The sequence below is a fragment of the Theropithecus gelada genome, chromosome 2, assembly GCF_003255815.1.
Source record: "Theropithecus gelada isolate Dixy chromosome 2, Tgel_1.0, whole genome shotgun sequence".
Lineage (NCBI taxonomy): Eukaryota > Metazoa > Chordata > Mammalia > Primates > Cercopithecidae > Theropithecus > Theropithecus gelada.
In genome coordinates this window covers 100,990,373-101,013,396 of record NC_037669.1, presented here as the reverse complement: position 1 = coordinate 101,013,396, position 23,024 = coordinate 100,990,373, and the positions used below count along the sequence as shown (strand labels likewise).

The 23,024-nt window shown below is 41.1% G+C and overlaps 1 protein-coding gene and 1 pseudogene across 1 annotated transcript; both read left to right on the top strand.

The window, feature by feature from the left end:
* The first annotated feature begins 196 nt into the window (after nucleotides 1–196).
* Nucleotides 197–1,386, top strand: LOC112619187 (heterogeneous nuclear ribonucleoprotein A1-like). Its single transcript, XM_025377098.1, has one exon. The coding sequence runs from the start codon at nucleotides 379–381 to the stop codon at nucleotides 1,342–1,344; it is 966 nt and encodes a 321-aa protein (XP_025232883.1). The 5' UTR covers nucleotides 197–378; the 3' UTR covers nucleotides 1,345–1,386.
* Nucleotides 1,387–10,869: 9,483 nt separating this feature from the next.
* On the top strand, nucleotides 10,870–12,256 carry LOC112619682 (annotated as a pseudogene).
* The last annotated feature ends 10,768 nt before the right edge of the window (nucleotides 12,257–23,024 follow it).

Below are 23,024 nucleotides of genomic sequence, written 5' to 3'. Positions count from 1 at the left end.
TCCAAGTGTTGGCAACAACATATATGGCATACTTCAGATAAGTTCAGAGTCAGGAAAGATGATGGTGCCAAACCGCCACAAATATTCTATTTGTGGGTGGCTGAGACAGTGACATCTTTGCTTTCTGATGATTCAACATACACAAACTTTGTTGCATGCACAAAAATTATTAAAAATTTTGGCTGGGCATGGTGGCTCACCCCTGTAATCCCAGCACTTTGGGAGACCAAGGCGGGTAGATCACTTGAGGTCAGGAGTTCAAGACCAACCTGGCCAATATGGTGAAATTCCATCTCTACTAAAAATACAAAAATTAGCCTTTCTGCCTGTAAATGCCACCGAAGAAGCACTGTTAGAGTCTCTCTTCTCACTGCCATCATGTCTAAGTCAGAGTCTCCTAAAGAACCCGAACAGCTGAGGAAGATCTTCATTGGAGGGTTGAGCTTTGAAACAACCGATGAGAGCCTGAGGAGTCATTTTGAGCAACGGGGAACGCTCACGGACTGTGTGGTAATGAGAGATCCAAACACCAAGCGCTCCAGGGGCTTTGGGTTTGTCACATATGCCACTGTGGAGGAGGTGGATGCAGCCATGAATGCAAGGCCACGCAAGGTAGATGGAAGAACTGTGAAACCAAAGAGAGCTGTCTCAAGAGAAGATTCTCAAAGATCAGGTGCACACTTAACTGTGAAAAAGAAATTTGTTGGTGGCATTAAAGAAGACACAGAAGAACATCACCTAAGAGATTATTTTGAACAGTATGGGAAAATTGAAGTGATTGAAATCATGACTGACCGAGGCAGTGGCAAGAAAAGGGACTTTGCCTTTATAACCTTTGACAACCATGACTCCGTGGATAAGACTGTCATTCAGAAATACCACACTGTGAATGGCCATAACTATGAAGCTAGGAAAGCTTTGTCAAAGCAAGAGATGGCTAGTGCTTCATCCAGCCAAAGAGGTCGAAGTGGTTCTGGAAACTTTGGTGGTGGTTGTGGAGGTGATTTTGGTGGGAATGGCAACTTTAGTGGTGGAGGAAACTTCAGTGGTTATGGTGGCTTTGGTGGCAGCCGTGGTGGTGGTGGATATGGTGGCAGCGGGGATGGCCATAATGGATTTGGTAATGATGGAAGCAATTTTGGAGGTGGTGGAAGCTACAATGATTTTGTCAATTATGACAATCAGTCTTCACATTTTGGACCCATGAAGGGAGGAAACTTTGGAGGCGGAAGCTCTGGCCCCTATGGTAGTGGAGGCCAATACTTGGCCAAACTACGAAACCAAGGTGGCTATGACAGTTCCAGCAGCAGCAGCAGTAGCTATGGTAGTGGCAGAAGATTTTAATTAGGAAACAAAGCTTAGCAGGAAAGGAGAGCCAGAGAAGTGATAGGGAAGCTACAGGTTACAACAGATTTGTGAACTCAACCAAGCACAGTGGTGGCAGGGCCTAGCTGCTACAAAGAAGATATGTTTTAGACAAATACTCATGTTTATGAGCAAAATATCTCGAGGACTGTATTTGTGACTAATTGTATAATGGTTATTTTAGTTTCTGTTCTGTGGAAAGTGTAAAGCATTCCAACAAAAGGTCTTAATGTAGAATTTTTTTCTTTTTTTTTTTTTGCGCACCCATGCTGTTGGTTGCTAAATGTAATAGTCTGATCATGACGCTGGATAAATGTCTTTTATTTTTCTAATGTGCTGTGTAAAATTAGTCTACTCTGAAACCATCTTGGTAAATTTCCCCCAGCAGTGTGAAGTTAGAATTCTTTCAGGGTGATGCCAGGTTCTATTTGGAATTTATATACAACCTGCTTGGGTGGAGAAGCCATTGTCTTCAGAAACCCTAGTATAGTTGAACTGACAGTTATTATGACCTAAAGCTCACCATTGAAAGGGATTACCCAAGCAAAATCATGGAATTATTGTTTATAAAAATGATTGTTGGCACATCCTATGCAATATATCTAAATTGAATAATGGTACCAGGTAAAATTATAGATGGGAATGAAGCTTGTGTATCATCCATTATCATGTGTAATCAATAAATGATTTAATTGTTTTGAAAAATAAAAATACAAATACAAAAATTAGCAAGGTGTGGTGGCTTGTGCCTATAGTCCTGGCTACTTGGGAGGCTGAGGCAGGAGAATCACTTGAACCTGGGAGGCAGAGGTTGCAGTGAGCAGAGATCGTGCCCCTGCTCTTCAGCCTGGGCAACAGAATGAGACTCCGTCTCAATAAATAAATAAATAAAATGAAATTCATAAAACTACTGTGATGATTAATACTGAGTGTCAACTTGATTGGATCAAAGGATACAAAGTATTGATCCTGGGTGTGTCTGTGAGGGTGTTGCCAAAAGATATTAACATTTGAGTCCTTGGTCTGGGAAAGGCAGACCCACCCTTAACCTGGATGGGAACCATCTAACCAGCTGCCAGCATGGCCAGAATATAAGCAGGCAGAAAAATGTGAAAAGAGAGACTGGCCTAACCTCCCAGCTGACATCTTTCTTCCGTGCTGGATGCTACCCGCCCTTGAACATCAGACTCAAGTTCTTCAGTTTTGGAACTCGGACTGGCTCTCCTTGCTCCTCAGCCTGCAGATGGCCTACTGTGGGACCTTGGGATCATGTGAGTTAATACTTAATAAACTCATATATATATATATATATTCCATTAGTTCTGTTCCTCTAGAGAACCCTGACTAATACAACTACCTTCAGGCTATGTGTATAAGGTATATATAAAACATAAATGAATTCTGTGTTTAGACCTGGGTCCCATCCCCAAAATATCTCATTATGTATACACAAATATTCCAAAATCTAAAAAAAAAAAAAAAAAACAAAATCTGAAACACTTCTGATCCCAAGCATTTAGGATAAGGGATATTCAACGTGTATGTTAAAATACTTAACTATGATTGGAAGTTTGTCTATTTTTCATTTTAATTATTTTAATTTTTGCAGTATATATCTTGAAGCTATGCTATTAGGTGAATGCATAAATAGTTTTGTTATGACTTTTTATTGAATTGACTCTTTTAGCATTATGAAATGCCTCTTTCTCTCCGGTAATACTTCTTGTCTTAATATCTACTATGCTTAGCATTAATATAGCCACACTGGTTTTTCTTTTGATTAGGGCATATGTTGTATAAGGACTTTGTTTAAGTTAATAAATGGAATCCAACCTCTCTAGAACCCATATAGGACAGGCCCCATATTGTAATCATGTCTACTCCCACTGCCGTTAAAGTTGCAGGCGTCACACTTTCAATTCACCATAGCTGGCTGAAACCAGCGGCAGCAGTAACTCCTAACGACGACCAGTGGATTAACAAAAAATACCCACCCGCTCCACCCGCATAGTCCTATGGCAAAATCCATCCACTGGTAAGAAGGACAACTGCCCTACACTGACCACACCGGAAGCTGGTCAGTCTATGCATGGCTAAAGCTTGAGGATCCCGCAAGCTCTGCTCTAGTCACATCCCAGAAGCTGACTAGTCTATGACAGTCAAAGCTAAGAGGACCATCTCTGGAAAAGTAAATATAAATACAATTTATAAGCCTAGTTATAATTCTGTCAATACTGATTGTTCTGTTGTCATGTTATTACTGCAAATGCTGCAAATGTCTATGCCCAGAGGAAGGTTTGCCATGCCCATGTATAGTGTAAGCATTTTTCTATTACATACACTAATGTTCTTACCATTTCTGCCTATAGTAAAAAAGGAGAAATCTTTAGAAAGATGCCCACATTGTGTACACACTACCTGGGTAAGAAATACCATAGTTAAAACTCTACTGTACCATACCTACTATAAATGTACAGAAACCAAGTTAGGAACCTGCACATACAATCAGGCCACCTATTCAGTCTGTGACCCAGGAAATAATCAGCTATATGTATGTTATAACCCTAAACTCTTACCCTGTGAATTCTGGTTTGAGGTACCCAATAAATCAGAGGAAAAAAAAAAAAGGGAGAGGTTATAGCTTGAACCAAAGAAACCCCTCCCTCCTATAAAAGACCTGTTTACTTGTATTTGGATGCCTGCCATGCCGCATATGTTCATAATCTTAAAAAAACCAGAAGCAGTCTGCAATGGTTTAACACAAGAGAGGCTTAGCAGCAACAGTCCTAAACATCTGTACAGAAAACCACAAATCAGATGCCCACACTGTAACATTCAGTGGTCTATGCTAACACAGCTCCAACATTTATATTCACGAAGGACTGCTCTACTAAGGAGTATGTCAACCAAACCAAATTGTAAGACAAGGACATGCAATCCTTTAAATTTTACTATCTTAAAGCTAGAGCTACCTTTTTGGTCTACAGGACAGACAGCACTATTACGAGTTGATAGACAAGAAGCAGGCCTTGAAGTTCCACTACCGATTGTCAAAAAGACTAGGAGGACTCAAATGCATCCAACCCTGCAATTGCAGGTCCACAAGTCATTCTACAAGCATTTTGATCAGCCAGTGCCTGAGCTTCCCCCATTAACCAAAAACTTATTTGCTCAACTAGCTGAAAACACAGCTGGCAGCTGAAGAATTTCCTCATGCTATGTATGTAAAAAAACTAATATGGGGAACCAGTGGCCATGGGAGGCAAATGAATTAAAGCCATGAGATAACTTCACTTTGCCTAACCCTGCCAGTAAACCAACAGCCTCAGCCAGTGTTTGATTGTTAAAAACCTCCATAATTAAAAAGTACCGTATCGCCCAATGGGGAAAGGCTTTCACAGAAGCAATAAGAGAAACAACCTGCCCAGGGCAACAGTATTATGATAAGATCAAAAACAAAACTCTATAGAGAAACGCCCAGAATGACTCCTACTTACCAGATCCAAACCCTTTCTCTCAATTCTCTACTCTAAACCACTCTTGATATCAGCTAGAGTCTCCAAATGCTTGGAAAGCACCCTCTGGCCTATATTGAATCTGTACAACATGGGCATATCAGCAACTGCTAGCTAAATGGACAGTGGCAAGTGTGTTAGGAACAATCAAGCCATCCTTTCTAATTCCTCCAAAGCAAGGGGAACTCTTAAGATATTCAGTTTATGATAAAAATTTTTAAAAACTAGAAGCATAATCACAAAAATAGATACAGATGTTAAAAAGATGTGGACATAGAAGACTGAAAAGATAATGAATGGCCTCCTGAAAGAATCATTAAATATTATAGGCCAGCTACCTAGGTACAAGATGGGTCATGGAGATACCGCACCCCAATCTATATGCTCAACCACATTATAAAGTTGCACGTAGTCCTTGAAATTATAACCAGTGAAAGATCAAGGGCATTAGATTTATTGGCAATACAAGCAACACAAATAAGAAATGCTATATATCAAAATAGATTAGCTTTAGATTAACTCTTAGCTTCAAAAAGAAGAGTATGCGGAAAATTTAATTTAACCAACTGTTGCCTAGAAATCGATGATATAATGGCCAAGCTATCATGGAAATACAGCTAGAATGCGTGAGTTGGCCCATGTTCCAGTTCAGACTTAGTCCAGGTGCTCCCCAGATTCCTTGTTAGGAAAATGGTTCTCAACTTTTAAAAGATTCAAAACCCTCATTGGTAGGTTGTTGCTTATTCTTGGCATCTGCCTCATCCTTCCTTGCCTTTTACCTCTGTTTATCAAGAGTAATTAATCAACTATAAACGCAATAGTAACCCGACACACTACGGCATAGTCAATGGCATTAACCAAATATCAGCCGCTGCCAGCAAAAGAAAAAGCTCAGCTCCACAAAGAGGTGGCAAAAAGTGATGCTTTCTATTAACACTTTTGTTATAAAAAGCACCAAGGAGGGGAATGGAGCAGGAATTAAAAGAAATTAAAGAAATTGTAAGCAGAAACTCAGTTGTATGTAGGAAAACCCAATTCCCCCTGAGAAAAAGAAAAAACTGGAGTCCTTTAAAAATTAACTGCCTGTTTTTCTGTGGCTAGTGAGCCTTATCTCTCCTCCTTCACCAGGCATTATGAAGACCCTGTTTCTCTAGCTGTGCAGCTGCAAGGTCACTAGACAGATAAACTCAAGTCGTAAAACACGTTTTTCCTTGAAAAGAAAGAAATGATATAATGCATGGCTCAATTAATTGAATAATTGTCTCTGTTTCTCACTTCTGTAATATGCTTCCCCCTGCACAGATCTCTCCCCACCCCATTAAATGCTTAAAAGGTAACTTAACTCTTTGTTCACGGCTCAGTCCTTTGGATGTTAATCCAACTGGGCTGGTGCACCCAAATAATAAATACCCTCCTGAACTCCATCAGTCTCTCTGATTCCTTATCAATCCCACTACAGTAGGACCTCCATCTGATATCAACAAAATTAGAGTAAGGTGTCAGAAATGTGGGGAGAAAAGGGAGCTGACAGAATTTAGAACACCTAAAAATCTTAATTCAGTCCTGGATCCTCTCCTACACTCCCTCAAGATCACATCAGATGCTGGTGTGTGGGAGTTGTTGTCTCACTGGCTCCAGAATACGCAGACCTCTTGTCTTCACTAGTTCCTTCTCCCCCTCCACAGAGGGCATTCTCATTGTAGACTGGAAAAATCATTCCTACTGTCCATTTCTTTAAGATTCTTCCCTTGTAAGTTTGGAGTTATATAAAACAAAACTCAGAAATATTTTTAGGGTCTTTCTATTTTTCTGCTCTGCAATATTCTCATGATACAGCATAAAAAGATAAAGAGTAAATTTCACTGTGTGTAAATTATAACTTAATTTTAAAATGCAACCCTTCTTACAGATCACTTGAGGTCAGGAGTTCGAGGCCAGTCTGGCCAACACGGTGAAACCCTGTCTTTACCAAAAAATAACAAAAATTAGGCAGGTGTAGTGGCACATGCCTGTAGTCCCAGCTACTGGAGAGGCTGAGGCAGGACAATCACTTGAATCCAGGAGTCAGAGGTTGCAGTGAGCCAAGATCGCACCACTGCACTCCAGCCTGGGTGACGGAGTGAGACCCTGTCTCAAAAAAATAAAACAAAAATAAATAGAAACAAACAAAATAAATAAAATGCGACCCTCCTCTAGAAACAAAAATAAACATAAAAACTCTTCAACACAGAATATAAAACCATACAGAGCCAGCTCTGTACACCATTCCTCTTCACATTATCCCACTCCTCTCATTACCTGCATTACTTGTGACATTCCAGCCACTCTGGCTTTTCTTTAACCCTGAGAGATCTCCATTCTTTATTCAAATAGTTCTTCCTTTCCATTTCTTTCTCTCTCTGTCTCTCTCTCTCTCTTTTCCCTTGAACTTTAGTTATCTGGGTGTTAGCACTTTTACTCTCTCAACCTAAATAATAAACAGAGAGGCTCTCTAAAGGAAGATATTTATTCAGAAATAGAGCATTGCAATAGAAATACATGTGTCATAGTAAACTATGTGCATGTGCATATTCAGGGAAGTAAAGAAAGACAAAGGTTTTTAAAGGAAACATGAGGAGGATTATATAACTGTTTTGAGATAATTATCCTTGGCTACAATAATCAATAACAAGGTGATGCTAGTTTGAGGTTAAACAGGCAGTTGCTGTGCAGATATACTCAAAGACATATTTTTTTTGTGTAAAGATGTGATGGCCTTGGTGCAAGCTTGTGGTTTCTGCAGAATCTTTTGTGATAGTTTGTGATAGTTCTTTTTATCAGGGATTTATGCATGAGAACCCTCCCTTCATATTTGGCATTATTTTTCAGGGTTTTTTTTTTTTTTTCTAACACAAGTGACTGCATTTTGATTCTGACAACTTTTACATTTCCCTCTTTTGATCAAGGTCTTTCTTTAAAACCATCATTGATCAATCATCCTGTAGTTAGGTTTTGATTGCCCCTTGATCCTGGAATGGATGTATCTTGGTTTGGACTGGTCTAGTGCAGTAAGCAAAGATTGCATCACTGCTCTCCAGCCTGGGTGACAGAATGAGACTCTGTCTCAAAAAAGTAAAATAAATAAATAAATAAAAATAGCGAACTGAATTCAACAATACACTAAAAAGATCATTCACCAGGATCAAGTGGTGTTTATTCCAGGGATGCAAGAATGTTTCAATGTATGTAAATAAATAAATGTGATACACCAAATTTACAGAACCAAGAACAAAAACCATATGATCATTTCAATAGATGCTGAAAAAGCATTTGCTAGAATTCAACATCCCTTTATGATAAAAACCCTCAGCAAACTGGGTATAGGAGGAACATACCTGAAACTAAAGAAGACCATATGACAAGCCCACAGCCAACATTGAACTGAACATGAGAAAATTGAAAGCCTTTCCTTTAAAATCTGGAACAGGACAAGGATGGCCACTTTCACCACTTTTATTCAACATAATACTTGAAGTCCTGGCCAGAGCTTTCAGGAAAGAGAGAGAAATAAAAGGCATCCAAATTGGAAAGGAAGATGTCAAATTAGCCTTGTACTCAGAGGGCATGATCTTATATTTAGAAAAACATAAAGACTCCAAAATTTTTTAGAACTAATACATGAATTCAGTAAAGTTGCAAAATACAAAATCATAAAATGCAGTATGAGGTGGGGTGCTGAAGTTCCTACAATTACTGTATTGCAGCCTATCTCTCCCTTTAGATCTATTAATATTTGCTTTATATACATAGGTACTCCAGTTTTGGGTGCATACATATTTATAATTGTTACATTCTCTTGCTGAATTTACCTCATTATCATTATAGCATTTATATATGGCAACAGCAATCTGAAAAAAAAATCAAGAAAGCAATCCCATTTATAATAGCTATAAAGAATAAAGCATACTATGGCCGGGCGCGGTGGCTTAAGCTGTAATCCCAGCACTTTGGGAGGCCGAGGCATGCGGATCACAAGGTCAGGAGATCGAGACCATCCTGGCTAACACAGTGAAACCCCGTCTCTACTAAAAATACAAAAAAATTAGCTGGGCGTGGCGGCGGGCGCCTGTAGTCCCAGCTACTGGGGAGGCTGAGGCAGGAGAATGGTGTGAACCCGGGAGGCGGAGCTTGCAGTGAGCAGAGATCATGCCACTGCACTCCAGCCTGGGTGACAGAGCAAGACTCCGTCTCAAAAAAAAAAAAAAAAAAAAAGAGTAAAGCATACTTATAAATCAATTTAACCAAAAAAATGAAAGAAAATTTTTTGCTCAGGATTGCTTTGGTGATTTGGCATCTTTTGTGGTTCCATACAAATTTTAGCACTGTTTTTTCTATTTCTGTGAAGAATATCACTGGTAATTTGATAGGGATAGCATTGAATGTGTGAATTTTCTTCTATATAAACAATTATAAAATGCTGATGAAAGAAATTGAAGAAGACACAAAAAATGAAAGGATATTCCATGTTCATGAATTGGAGGAAGAATTCATATTGTTAAAATGACAATTCTACCCCAAATGATTTACAGATTCAATGCTACCCATATCAAAATACCAGTGATTTTCTTCACAGAAAGAGAAAAAACAATGCTAAAATTTATATGGAACCACAAAAGATGTCAAATAGCCAAAGCAATCCTGAACAAAAAGAACAAAGCTGGAAGCATCACACTATCTGACTTTAAAATACACAACAACACTGTATCAGCAAGATGCTGGCTAAAAACAGATGCATAGGCCAATGGAAAAGAATGGAGAATCCAGATATAAAGCCACACACTTACAGCCAACTCATTTTTGACAAAGGCACCAAAAACATACAATGGGAAAAGGACAGTCTCTTCAATAAATGGTGCTGGGAAAACTGAATGTGCAGAAGAATGAAACTGGACCCTTATCTCTTACCATATACTGAAATCAACTCCAGATGGATTGAAAACTTAAATGTAAGACCTGAAATTATAAACCCACTACAGGGAAATATAAGAGAAACACTTGAGGACAGTTGTGTAGGCAGAGATTTTACAGTTAAGACCTCAAAAGCACCGCCAACAAAAACAAAAACAGATAAATGGAACTATATTAAACTAAAAAGTTTCTGCGCAGCAAAGGAAACAATCAACAAACGGAAGGGACAACCCACAGAATGGGAGAAAATATATGTGAACTATCCCTCAGACAAGGAATTAATAACCAAAATATATAACAAGCTCAAACAACTTAATAGGAAAAAAGCAAATAATTACATTTTAAAATGGGCAATAATCCTAGCACTTTGGGATTCTGAAGCAGAAGGATCATTTGTGCCCAGGATTTCAAGGTTACGGTGAACTATGATCATGCCACTGCCCTCAAGCCTGGGCACCAGAGTGAGACCCCATCTCTAAAAAAAAGGGGAGGAAGGCAAAAGATCTGAATAGACATTTCTCAAAAGAAGACATACAAATGGCCAAGAGGTATAGTTTTAAAATGCTGAGCATCACTAATCATGAGAGATTTGCAAATCAAAACTGCAATGAGGCTGGGCCCAGTGGCTCATGTCTGTAATCTCAGCAGTTTAGGAGGCCAAGGCAGGCGGACCACTTGAGGTTATGAGTTTAAGACCAGCCTGGCCAACATGGCGAAAGCCAGTCTCTACTAAAAATACAGAAAATACCTGGGCATGGTGGCATTCACCTGTAATCCCAGCTACTAGGGAGGCTGAGGCAGGAGAATCACTTGAATTCAGGAGGCAGAAGTTGCAGTGAGTTGAGATCACATCACTGTACTCCAGCCTCAGCAGCAGAGCAAGACTTCGGCTCAAAAAAAAAAAAAAAGACAAAAAAAAACCGTACAGTGAGATACCATCTCACCACAGTTAAAATGGCTTTTATCAAAAAGAAAGGAGCTTTTTCACACCGGATCTGCCACCAGAACACAGGTGTCATGAAAACTACCCCTAAAAGCAAAAATGGAAAAGGAAAAGACTCATATCAACATTGTTGTCATTGGACACGTAGATTTGGGCAAGTCCACCACTACTGGTCATCTGATCTACAAATGTGGTGGCATCGACAAAAGAACCATTGAAAAATTTGAGAAGGAGGCTGCTGAGATGGAAAAGGGCTCCGTCAAGTATGCTCGGTTCTTGGATAAGCTGAAAGCCGAGCGTGAACATGGTATCACTATTGATATCTCCTTGTGGAAATTTGATACAAGCAAGTAATATGTGACTATCATTGATGCCCCAGGACACAGAGACTTCATCAAAAACATGATTACAGGGATGTCTCAGGCTGATTGTGCTGTCCTGATTGTTACTGCTGATGTTGGTGAATTTGAAACTGGTATCTCCAAGAACTGGCAGACCCAAGAGCCTGCCCTTCTGTCTTACACACTGGGTGTGAAACAATTAATTGTTGGTGTTAACAAAATGGATTCCACCGAGCCACCCTACAGCCAGAAGAGATATGAGAAATCATTAAGGAAGTCAGCACTTACATTAAGAAAATTGGCTACACCCCTGACACAGTAACATTTGTGCCAATTTCTAATTGGAATAGTGACAACATGCTGGAGCCAAGTAATAACATGCCTTAGTTCAAGAGATGGAAAGTCACCCAGAAGGATGGCAATGCCAGTGGAACCACACTGCTTGAGGTTCTGGACTGCATCCTACCACCAACTCATCCAACTGACAAGCCCTCGTGCCTGCCCCTCCAGGATGTCCACAAAATTGGTGGTATTAGTACTGTTCCTGTTGGCCGAGTGGAGACTGGTGTTCTCAAACCTGGTATGATGATCACCTTTGCTCCAGTCAACGTTACAACAGAAATAAAATCTGTCAAAATGCACCATGAAGCTTTGAGTGAAGCTCTTCCTGGGCACAACGTGGGCTTCAATGCCAAGAATGTGTCTGTCAAGGATGTTCATCATGGCAACGTTGCTGGTGACAGCAAAAACGACCCACCAATGGAAGCAGCTGGCTTCACTGCTGAGGTGATTATCCTGAACCATCCAGGCCAAGTCAGCGCTGGCTATACCCCTGTGCTGGATTGCCACATGGCCCACATTGCATGCAAGATTGCTGAGCTGAAGGAAAAGATTGATCGCTGTTCTGGTAAAAAGCCAGAAGATGGCCCTAAATTCTTGAAGTCTGATGATGCTGCCATCATTGATATGGCTCCTGGCAAGCCCATGTGTGTCAAGAGCTTCTCAGACTAAACACCTCTGGGTCGCTTTGCTGTTCGTGATGTGAGACAGACAGTTGCCGTGGGTGTCATCAAAGCAGTGGACAAGAAGGCTGCTGGAACTGGCAAGGTCACCAAGTTGCCCAGAAAGCTCAGAAGGCTAAGTGAATATTATCCCTAATACCTGCCACCCGGTCTTAATCAGTGGTGGAAGAATGGTCTCAGAACTGTTTGTTTCAATTGGCTATTTAAGTTTAGCACTAAGAGACTAGTTAATGACAATAATGCATCATAAAACCTTCAGACAGAAAGGAGAATGTTGTGTGGACCACTTTGATTTTCTTTTTTGTGTGTGGCAGTTTTAAATTATTAGTTTTTAAAATCAGTACTTTTTAATGGAAACAACTTGACCAAAAATCCGTCACAGAATTTTGAGACTCATTAAAAGGTTTAATGAGGAAAAAAAAAAAAAAAAAGGAAGGAAGTAACAGATATTGGCATGGATGTGGAGAAAGAGGAACCCTCATACACTGTTGATGGGAAGATAAATTAGTAGAGCATTATGGAAAACTTTGTGGAGTTTCCTCAAAAAAACTAAAAAATAGACCAGGCATGGTGGCTCATGCCTGTAATCCCAGAACTTTGGGAGGCCGAGGCAGGTGGATCATCTGAGGTCAGGAGTTCAAGACCAGCCTGGCCAGCATGGTGAAACCCTGTCTCTACAAAAACTACAAAAAATTGGCTGGGCATTGTGGCAGGTGCCTGTAATCCCAGCTACTTGGGAGGCTGAGGCATGAGAATCACTTGAACCCAGCATGTGGATATTGCAGTGAGTCGAGATGGCACCATTGCACTCCATCCTGGGTGACAGAGCAAGACTCCATCTCAAAAAAGAAAAAGTAAAACAAAAACAAAAACATAGAACTACCATATGATCCAGCAATTTCACTATTGGGTATATAGCCAAAAGAAAGGAAATCAACACATCAAAGAGGTATCTGCATTCCCATGTTTATTGCAGCACCTTTCACAACAGTCAAAATATGGAATTGATCTAAGTGCTCCTTAGTGGAAAATACACACACACACACACACACACACACACACAATGAATCATTATTCAGCTATTAAAAAAAATGAAATCCTGTCATTTGCATCAACATGTTAAGTAAAATAAGCCAAGCACAGAAAGACATATATCACATATTCTCACTCACATGTGGGAGCTATAAAAGTGGATTTTATGCAGATAGAAAGTTGGCTGGTGGTTACCAGAGGCTGGGAAAGGTATGGTTACAGGGGGAATGAAGACAGGTTAATTAATGGATACAAATATACAGTTAGATAGAAGTAAGATGGTAGTCAATAGATCAGTAGGGCGACTATAGTTAACATTAATCAATTGAACATTTCAAAATAGCTGGAAAACAATAATTTGAATGTTCATAGTAAAAAGAAAAGATAAATATTTAAGATGATAGATATCCAAGGATTCCTACAGGTAGCTGGAAAGAGACCACAGACATTGAGGGAAGCTCACTCAGGATCTGCTCCTCACCCTGTCTCTCTGGCAAAGTAGTAAGTGAGGTGCTGAGCAGAATGAGCTACTTTGTGGTTTCCACTGTGAGCAGCCCTGTCCCTTACTCAGTGGCTTGTCCTGCAGTGGTGATGGCCAAATAGAAGCAGCTGTGGCCCACAGCACTCACAGAGGTAAGGAAAGCTGCAAGTGGATACAGCACCTTCAACTGAAATATCCAGGTTCTCACAATGGGACTGACTAGACAATCAACTTGAACAGCTGAGTCGACTGAACTGTAGATATGGAAGCTGTCCCTGCCCCCTGCCCTGCCTCCACCAAGCTCCCTCCCAGGGAGAGATCAGGTCTTTATAAGCCTGGCTGGAGTAACTGAAGGCTCCCTACAGGAAGGCCCCACCCAGTGAGGAGGACTTGATCGCGGTCTGCTTAAAGAGGAGAATTCTTAAGAATGAAGAAAAGCAGGTTGGGGAAATGGCCCACCCGGGGGGGAGCACAAAGCCAAAGAAACCCCCACCCCCAGCCAAAGGAAGTGGTGAATGATCATGCAACCCTGCCCAGGAAACCATGCTTCTCCCACAGATCTTTGCAACCCACAGATCAGGAGATCCCCTCATGAGCCCATATCTCTAGGGCCTTGGGTCCTATACAGAGAGCTGTGTGGAGTCTTGGCAGAGTAGCCACTCAGGCACTCACAGAGACCCAAGACTTTTACATACTCTAGCCCCCAAATCCCTGGTGAGGCAGCAGATCTGTTCATACATTCCCCTAGGAAGGGGGCTGAATCCAGGGAGCCAAGAAGTATCATTCTGCAGGCCTCTCTTCCACAGCACCTCACAAGTTAAGACACACTGACTTGAAATTCCAGCCAGCCAGGGGCAACAGGCTGAGCCTGCCTGAGATAGGAAGGAGTTTCCCCGGGAAGGGTGGGCACTATTTCTGTAGTGCGGTCAACTCAGTATTCCAGCCTGCCACCTCTGGAGAGTGCAGGTGGTCAGGGCAAGGAGGGGACCCCCTAATGCAGCACATTTGCCTAGCCAGATTGTGCCCAGACTGCCTCTTTAAGCAGACACCAATCAAGTCCTCCTCACTGGGTGGGGCCTTCCTATGGGGACTCTGCAGTTACTCCAGCCAGGCTTATAAAGACCTGATCTCTCCCTGGAAGGGAGCTTGACTGGGGCAAGGTAAGGGGCAGGGATGGCTTCCATATCTGCAGTTCAGTCGACTCAGCTGTTCAAGCCTGCCAGCTCTGGAGAGTCTAGGCATCTGGACAAAGAGTACTCCTGCCAACACAGCAAACCTGCTCTACCAAAAAGCAGCCAGACTGCTTCTGTAAGTGTGTCCTGAATTATATTCCCCCTACTGAGTGAGACCTCCCAAAAGGGGTCTCCAAACACCTCCTACAAGAGTGTTCAGGCCAGGGAAAGGTCAGTACTGCTCTGGGATAGAGCTTTCAGAGGAAACAGCAGGCTGGCATCTTTGCTGTTTCACAGACTTCACTGATGATACTTCCAGGTACAGGAAAAGCTGAGGCAACTAGGGTCTGGAGTGGACCCCCAGAAAACCACAGCAGGCCTACGGTTGCTAAGTCAGTGCCCTGTTAAGAGAAAAACAAACAAACGGAAAACTACAACATCAACCAAAAATACCCCACAAAAAGCCCACTCAAAGGTCAGCAACCTCAAAGGTTGCAGGTAGATAAGCCCACAAAGATGACACTGAATCAATAAAACAATTCTGAAAACTCAAAAAGGTGGAGTGCCTCTTCTCCAAATGACTGCAATAACTCTACAGCAAGGGGACAGAACTGGGCAGAGTCTGAGATGGCTGAATTGACAGAAGTAGGCTTCAGAAGATGGGTAATAACAAATTTTACTGAGCTAAAGGAGCATGTTGTAACCAAACGCAAAGAAGCTAAGAATCACAATAAAAAATACAGGAGCTACTAACTAGAATAGCCAGTTTAGAGAGGAAGATAACTGACCTGATGGAGCTGAAAAACACAACATGAGAACTTCACAATGCAATCACAAGTATCAATAGCAGGATAGACCAAGCAGAGAAAAGAATCTCAGAGGTTGAACACTATCTTTCTGAAATAAGACAGACCAACAAGAATGAAGAAAAAATAATAACAAAGGATTAACAAACGATTTGAGAAATATGGGATTATGTAAAATGACTGAATCTAGGACTGATTGTGGTACCTGAAAGAGACAGGGAGAACAGAACCAAGTTGGAAAATATACTTCAGGATATCATCCAGAAAAACTTCCCCAACCTAGCAAGACAGGCCAACATTCAAATACAGGAAACCCAGAGAACCCAGTAAGATACTCCATGAGAAGATCAACCCTAAGATATATAATCATCAAATTCTTCAAGGTCAAAATAAAGGAAAAAATGTTAAGGGCAGTCAGAGAAAAAGGCCATGTCACCTAAAAATGGAAGCCCATCAGAGTAACAGTGGGCCTCTCAGTGGAAACCCTATAAGCCAGAAGAGATTGGAGGCCAATATTTAACATTCTTTTTTTTTTTTTGAGACGAGTCTCGCTTTGTCACCCAGGCTGGAGTGCAGTGACGCAATCTCGGCTCACTGCAAGCTCTGCCTCCCGGGTTCACGCCATTCTCCTGCCTCAGCCTCCAAGTAGCTGGGACTACAGGCAAGCACCACCATGCCCGGCTAATTTTTTGTATTTTTAGTAGAGATGGGGTTTCACTGTGTTAGCCACGATCGTCTCAATCTCTTGACCTTGTGATCCGCCCACCTCGGCCTCCCAAAGTGCTGGGATTACAGGCATGAGCCACCACGCCCGGCCCAATATTTAACATTCTTAAAGAAAAGAATTACCAACCCAGAATTTAATATCTGGCCATACTAAGCTTCATAAGAGAAGGAAAAATGAGATCCTTTTCAGACAAGCAAATGCTAAGGGAATTTGTCACCACTGGGCCTGCCTTGCAAGAGCTCCTCCTGAAGGAAGCACTAAACATGAAAAGGAAAAACTGTTACCAGCCACTACAAAAACACACTAAAGGACACAGACTAGTGACACTGTGAAGCAACTACATAACTGAAATATGCAAAATAACTGAAATCATAACAGTCTCTCAGACCACAGTGAAATCAAATTAGAACTCAAGATGAAGAAATTCACTCGAAACCACACAACTACATTGAACAACCTGTTCCTGAATGACTACTGGGTAAATAATAAAATTAAGGCAGAAATCCAGAAGTTCTTTGAAACTAATGAGAACCAAGAAACAATGTACCAGAATCACAGGGATGCAGCCAAAGCAGTGTTAAGAGGGAAATTTATAGCACTATAAATAATAAACAAGTCTGTAAAATAACCAGCAGACATCATGATGACAGGATCAAATTCACACATAACAATATTAACCTTAAATGTAAATGGGCTAAATAAATGCCCCATTTAAAAGACACCGAGTGACAAGCTGGCTAAAGAGGAGACCCATTGGTATGCTGTCTTCAAGGGACCCATCTCACATGCAGACGCACATAGGCTCAAAAGAAAGGGGTGGAGGAAAATTTACCAAGCAAATGGAAAACGGAAAAAATCTGGGGCTGTAATCTTAGTTTCTGACAAAACAGACATTAAACCAAAGATCAAAAAAGACAAAGAAGGGCATCACACAATGGTAAAGGGTTTGATTCAACAAGAAGAGATAACTATCCTAAATATATATGCACCCAATACAGGAGCATCCAGATTCAATTCACAAAGCAAGTTCTTAGAGTCCTACAAAGAGATCTTGACTCCCACACAGTAATAGTGGCAAATTTTAACACCTCACTGTCAATATTAGGCAGATAATCAGGACAGAAAACTAACAAAGATATTCAGGACCCGAACTCAGCTCTGGATCAAGTGAACCTGATAAATATCTACAGAACTCTCCACCCCAAAACAACAGAATATACATTCTTCTCATTGCCACGTGGCACTCACTCTAAAATTTATCACATAATCAGAAGTAAAACATTCAGCAAATGCAAAATGACTGAAATCATAACAGTCTCTCAGACCACAGCGAAATCAAATTAGAACTTAAGATCAAGAAATTCACTTGAAACCACACAACTACATTGAACAACCTGTTCCTGAATGACTACTGGGTAAATAATAAAATTAAGGTAGAAATCAAGAAGTTCTTTGAAACTAATGAGAACCAAGAAACAATGTACCAGAATCTCAGGGATGCAGCTAAAGCAGTGTTAAGAGGGAAATTTATAGCACTAAATGCCCACATCAAAAAACTAGAAAGATATCTAATTAACAACCTAACATCACAACTAAAGAACTAGAGAACCAAGAGCAAACAAACCCTAAAGCTAGCAGAAGACAAGAAATAACTAAGATCAGAGCTGAACTGAAGGAAATAGAGACACGAAAAACTCTTCAAAAAAATCAATGAATCCAGGAGGTGTTTTTTAAAAAAATTAATCAAATAGATAGGCTGTTACCTAGACTTATAAAGAAGAAAAGAGAAAATAATCAAGTAAACACAATCAGAAACAATAAGGGGGATATTACCACTGACCCCACAGAAATATAAACAAACATGGGAGAATACTATAATCACCTCTATGCACATAAACTAGAAAATCTAGAAGAAACTGATAAACACCCTCCCAAGACTGAATCAGGAAGAAATTGAATCCCTGAATAGATCAATAATGAGTTCTGAAATTGAGGCAATAATAAATAGTCTACCAACCAAAAAAAGTCCAGGACCAGATGAATTCACAGCTGAATTCTACCAGAGGTACAAAGAAGAGCTGGTACCATTTCTACTGAAACTATTTTAAACAATTAAAAAGGAGGCACTCCTTCCTCATTTATGAGGCTAGTGTCATCCTGATATCAAAACCTGGCAGAGATACCATAAAAAAAGAAAACTTCAGGCCAATATCCCTGAAGAACATTGATGCAAAAATCCTCAATAAAATACTGGCAAACCAAATCCAGACATTTATACAGTCAATAAACATATGAAAAAAAAAAAAGCTCAACATCACTGATCATTAGAGAAATGCAAATCAAAACCACATTGAGATACCATCCTATGACAGTCAGAATGGCAATTATTAAAAAGCCAAAAACAACAGATGCTGGTGAGGTTGTAGAGAAACAGAAACACATTTGTACTGTCAGTGGGAGTATAAATTAGTTCAACCATTGTTGAAGACCATGTGGCAACTCCTCAAAGATCTAGAGGTAGAAGTACCATTTGACCCAGCAATCCCTTTACTGGGTATGTACCCAAAAGGAATGTAAATCATTCTATAATAAAGATACATGCATGCATATGTTCACTCCAGCACTATTCCCAATAGCAAAGACATGGAATCAGCCCAAATGCCCATCAATGATAAGACTAAGGAAAATTTAGTACAAACACACCATGGAATACTATGCAGCCATAAAAAGGAACAAGATCATGTCTTTTGCAAGGACATGGATGGAGCTGGAAGCTGTTATCTTCAGCAAACTAACACAGGAACAGAAAACCAAATACCACATGTCCTCACTTATAAATGGGAGCTGAATGATAAGAAGACAAGGACACATGGGGGGAACAACACCTACTAGGGCCCATTGGGGGTGGGAGGTGGGGGAGGGAGAAGATCAGGAAGAATAGCTAATGGACGCTGGGCTTAACACCTAGGTGATGAGATGATCTGTGCAGCAAACCGCTGCACACGTTTACCTATGTAACAAACCTGCACATCCTGCACATGTACCCCGAACTTCAAATAAAGTTGAAGAAAAAAAAAGATTATAGATATCCCATCAACCTTGATTCGATTCTGTGAATGTATCAAATTATCGCACATACTCCAAAAATATGTACATCTATTATGTATCAATAAAACAAATACTGAGTTGAAACGATGAGAGTAGGAGGAATATGTGGAAAGGAAGAAAGAAACACTCACATTTTTAGACACCTACTGTGAGCTAGGCACCTATTCAGCATTTTCTCACTTAATCTTGAAAGAATCTTTCCAGATTATTATTGTTAACCCAGGAGGCTGTCAAATTAGAAATGAATCTGCGCCTCAAAAGTTAACAAAACCAGTAACTTATAGAAATAATTGAGTTTGCAGGATGGCAGATAAGAAAAGAAGTAATTTGTTGTTAACACTGAAACTCTCTCTGCTTATGAGATAAAGTAACTGACTAACATCAGTTGGAATCAATATGGCCAGTGCAAGTCTATGCAGAACCAGCTTGCTAACATCACCAGCCTGAATTTACATGACATGTTTCATACTAACTCCCCTCGAATTTTCACATGTGATCCATGAGGTATCATGAAGAGACAACTGCGCATGCCCAGAGACTTTTCAGCCCTCCACTTTTCTTCCACCAATCACCTAATCTCAAAATCCACCCCCTGAACCTTTTCTAATAAAAATACTGCTTTGAAGCCAGCACAGAGAGACAGATTTGAGCCTCACACTCCTGTCACCTTGCGAGTTAACTTCCAATAAGAAGGCTTTCTTCTCTCAAAATCTGGTATCATAGTATTGGCTTGTAGTGCATTGGGCAGCAAGCTCCCTTTAGCTTGATAACAGAGTCTCAGAGTAGAATGTCTTTCAAATCATCTCTACCCTGCCTCCTGCATCAGCCAGCTAGTCCATGCTTACACATGTCCTCTGCTTTCTCAGCTTTGCTGATCCACTGCCTGGCCTACAGCAGTCCATGCCCTGGAAGATTCAATTCTGAGGGCAGCCAGCCCTGTGAGAGGGCCCACCATACTGGGCACAACAGGATTGGATCAGCTCTGTGGTTGGGGTGAGATTTGAGGAGAGGTCTCCTCCACCTTTTGCCAGACTGCTGCCTGTCAGGACTCTCCTCTCTCTGACCCTAGCAAAGACTATTTGGAATAGCCAACACTTGTGAAGTAGAACATATTGCTGGATCTTGAATCATTCCAAGTTTTCCTTAGGGGACACTGCAAGGGATATATTGGAAGACCTGTCCTGGACCCTGCTCCTTTACTTACAAGCCAGCCTGAACTAACCTCATTGAGGTTAGTCATTGGTAAGATAGGGATGATGAGGATGGTGATGATATGCCATCTCTCCGGTCTATTCTATAGAATGGCCTGATATCCAATCTGTAACCTGCAAAACCCTTTGCACACATACAAAGGTAATTAATAAAATAAACAGCATGTAGCCTTCTACTGGTAGTATAACTTTGGGAAACTTATTTAAACTTTTCTGGGCTTCAGTTTCCTTACATGTAAAATTGGGATAGTAATAATGTATTCCTCTGGTCTATGTGTTCAGGGTTATGAAGTGGTGTTCTAACATTACCTACTATTCACTGGCTAGCAGTACCACTACTTGCCTACAGTAGAACAGAAAGAATTGGAGTTCATTCCTGTGTGTATCTGTGTGTATATATACATGGTATGTTATGAATATGTCTGTCAAAGAAAGGCTAAAAGCACTGGTCCAGATTAAAGGAAACTAAAAAGACATGATATCTCACTGAAATATTAATATGTAATTCTAAATTGGATTCTGGATTGGGGAGAAAATGCTATGAAGGACAGTTTGAGGACAATTGGTGAAATTCAAATTTGGACTGTATATGAGATCTTATAAGTATTAAATAAAGCAGAAACATTTATAACAGTACCTGGGGTGTAGAAACCACAACAATTCGTCATTACCTACAGGATGTAAGCCCTGTTTTGTTCACTACCATATCCTCAGAACCTAGAGCACATAATATGTGCTTAACTAATATTTTTTGAATGAATGAAGAAACTGGGCTCCTACAAGACAGAGCTAAGAACTAGGGTGAGGTGCCCAGGGCCAACTGTCCTTACACACAGGGACTGATTGTCCTTGTTGGTTCCTAGACATTGTTGGTTACCTTAGTGACCCTTGGCATGGAAAACATTCTAAGATTGATCCAATTATTCCAAGTACCTGGTTAACACAACCAAAATTCCTGGCAGCTCTACACATCAAATGCATTTGTAATTTACTAACTTATGATTGCTTAGTGTTTTGCCTGGCAAGGGAAGTGGGGTGGATTTTGCTGCTGTCCCCTGCTTCTCAGGAGACAAAGACAGGCTCTGCTTGGCTGAGGAAGAACGTCAGGCCAATGCTCATCTAATAGGAGGGAAGCTAGCCTTTGTGAGGAGGTTCAGTAGGCAGATCTCAGCTGGACGTCGTGCTGCAGAGTGGTCTCAGATGGCTGGTGGGGCGCCAACATGCAGCACCCCTTCTCCAAGCTCTGGCTTGCTAGCACCTGCCACCTAGATCAGCCTGGATGCTGGTCCAGCTCATCACTGTGAGTATCCTCATCGCCAGATGCTGGGCAGCCGAGGCTGGTCATAGAGCCCAGAATGAGACAGCTGATACCTTAGATAGTATTCGATCTGCTGCTCTCCTTTGACAGATGAGGAAACAAAGGCCTGGAAATGCAAGTTGGCCTGCCCAAGGCCACAGCAGATATTGGCAAAATGAAGACTTAGGGCCAAGGCTCCTGATTCTTAGAAGATGCTCATTACACTTGGCTCTGTTAGCCTATTTTGAGGAGTAAGGCTCTCAAAGTGAGGCCACCAAGGGCTAAGAGACAGTACCTAGAGGTCCCTTCACTCTTACTGACTCTGTAGCCATCCTCTAGTTTCTCTTGAACATTTCTGATGTGGGAAAGTTGAATTGCCAAACCCTAGTGTGGGTAGAATTGGGGAAAGCAAATCTGAGCAGTAGCACCTGGGGGGAAAGCAGCAGTTACATTTTAATAAGATATTTTCTAGGCCGGGCACAGTGGCTCACGCCTGTAATCCCAGTACTTTGGGAGGCTGAGGCAGGCAGATGACCTGAGGTCAGGAGTTCAAGACCAGCCTGGTTAACACGGTGAAACTCCATCTCTACAAAAATACAAAAATTAGCCGGGCATGATGGCAGGTGTCTGTAATCCCAGCTACTCGGGAGGCTGAAGCTGGAGAATTGCTTGAACTCAGGAGGTGGAGGTTGCAGTGAGCCAAGATCACGCCACTGCGCTCCAGTGTGGGGAACAAGAGCGAGACTCCATCCCAAAAAACAGAAAAAAGAAAAAGAAAAAAAAAAAGGATACTTTCTGGATGAAAAAAAAGTAGGCAGAATTAAAAGTGAGTTGTGTGCAATTTAAGTGCTAAGAAGTAGCATCAACTGGATGTCATCCTTTTCATATTTTCTTTTTTTTTTTTTTTTTTTGAGACGGAGTCTTGCTCTGTCACCAGGCTGGAGTGCAGTGGCACCATCTCGGCTCACTGCAAGCTCTGCCTCCTGGGTTCACGCCATTCTCCTGCCTCAGCCTCCGAGTAGCTGGGACTACAGGCGCCTGCCACCTCGCCCGGCTA

Bases quoted from the DNA above. Each gene is read 5' to 3' on its own strand.
- LOC112619187 (XM_025377098.1), top strand. From the start codon at position 379: ATGTCTAAGTCAGAGTCTCCTAAAGAACCCGAACAGCTGAGGAAGATC.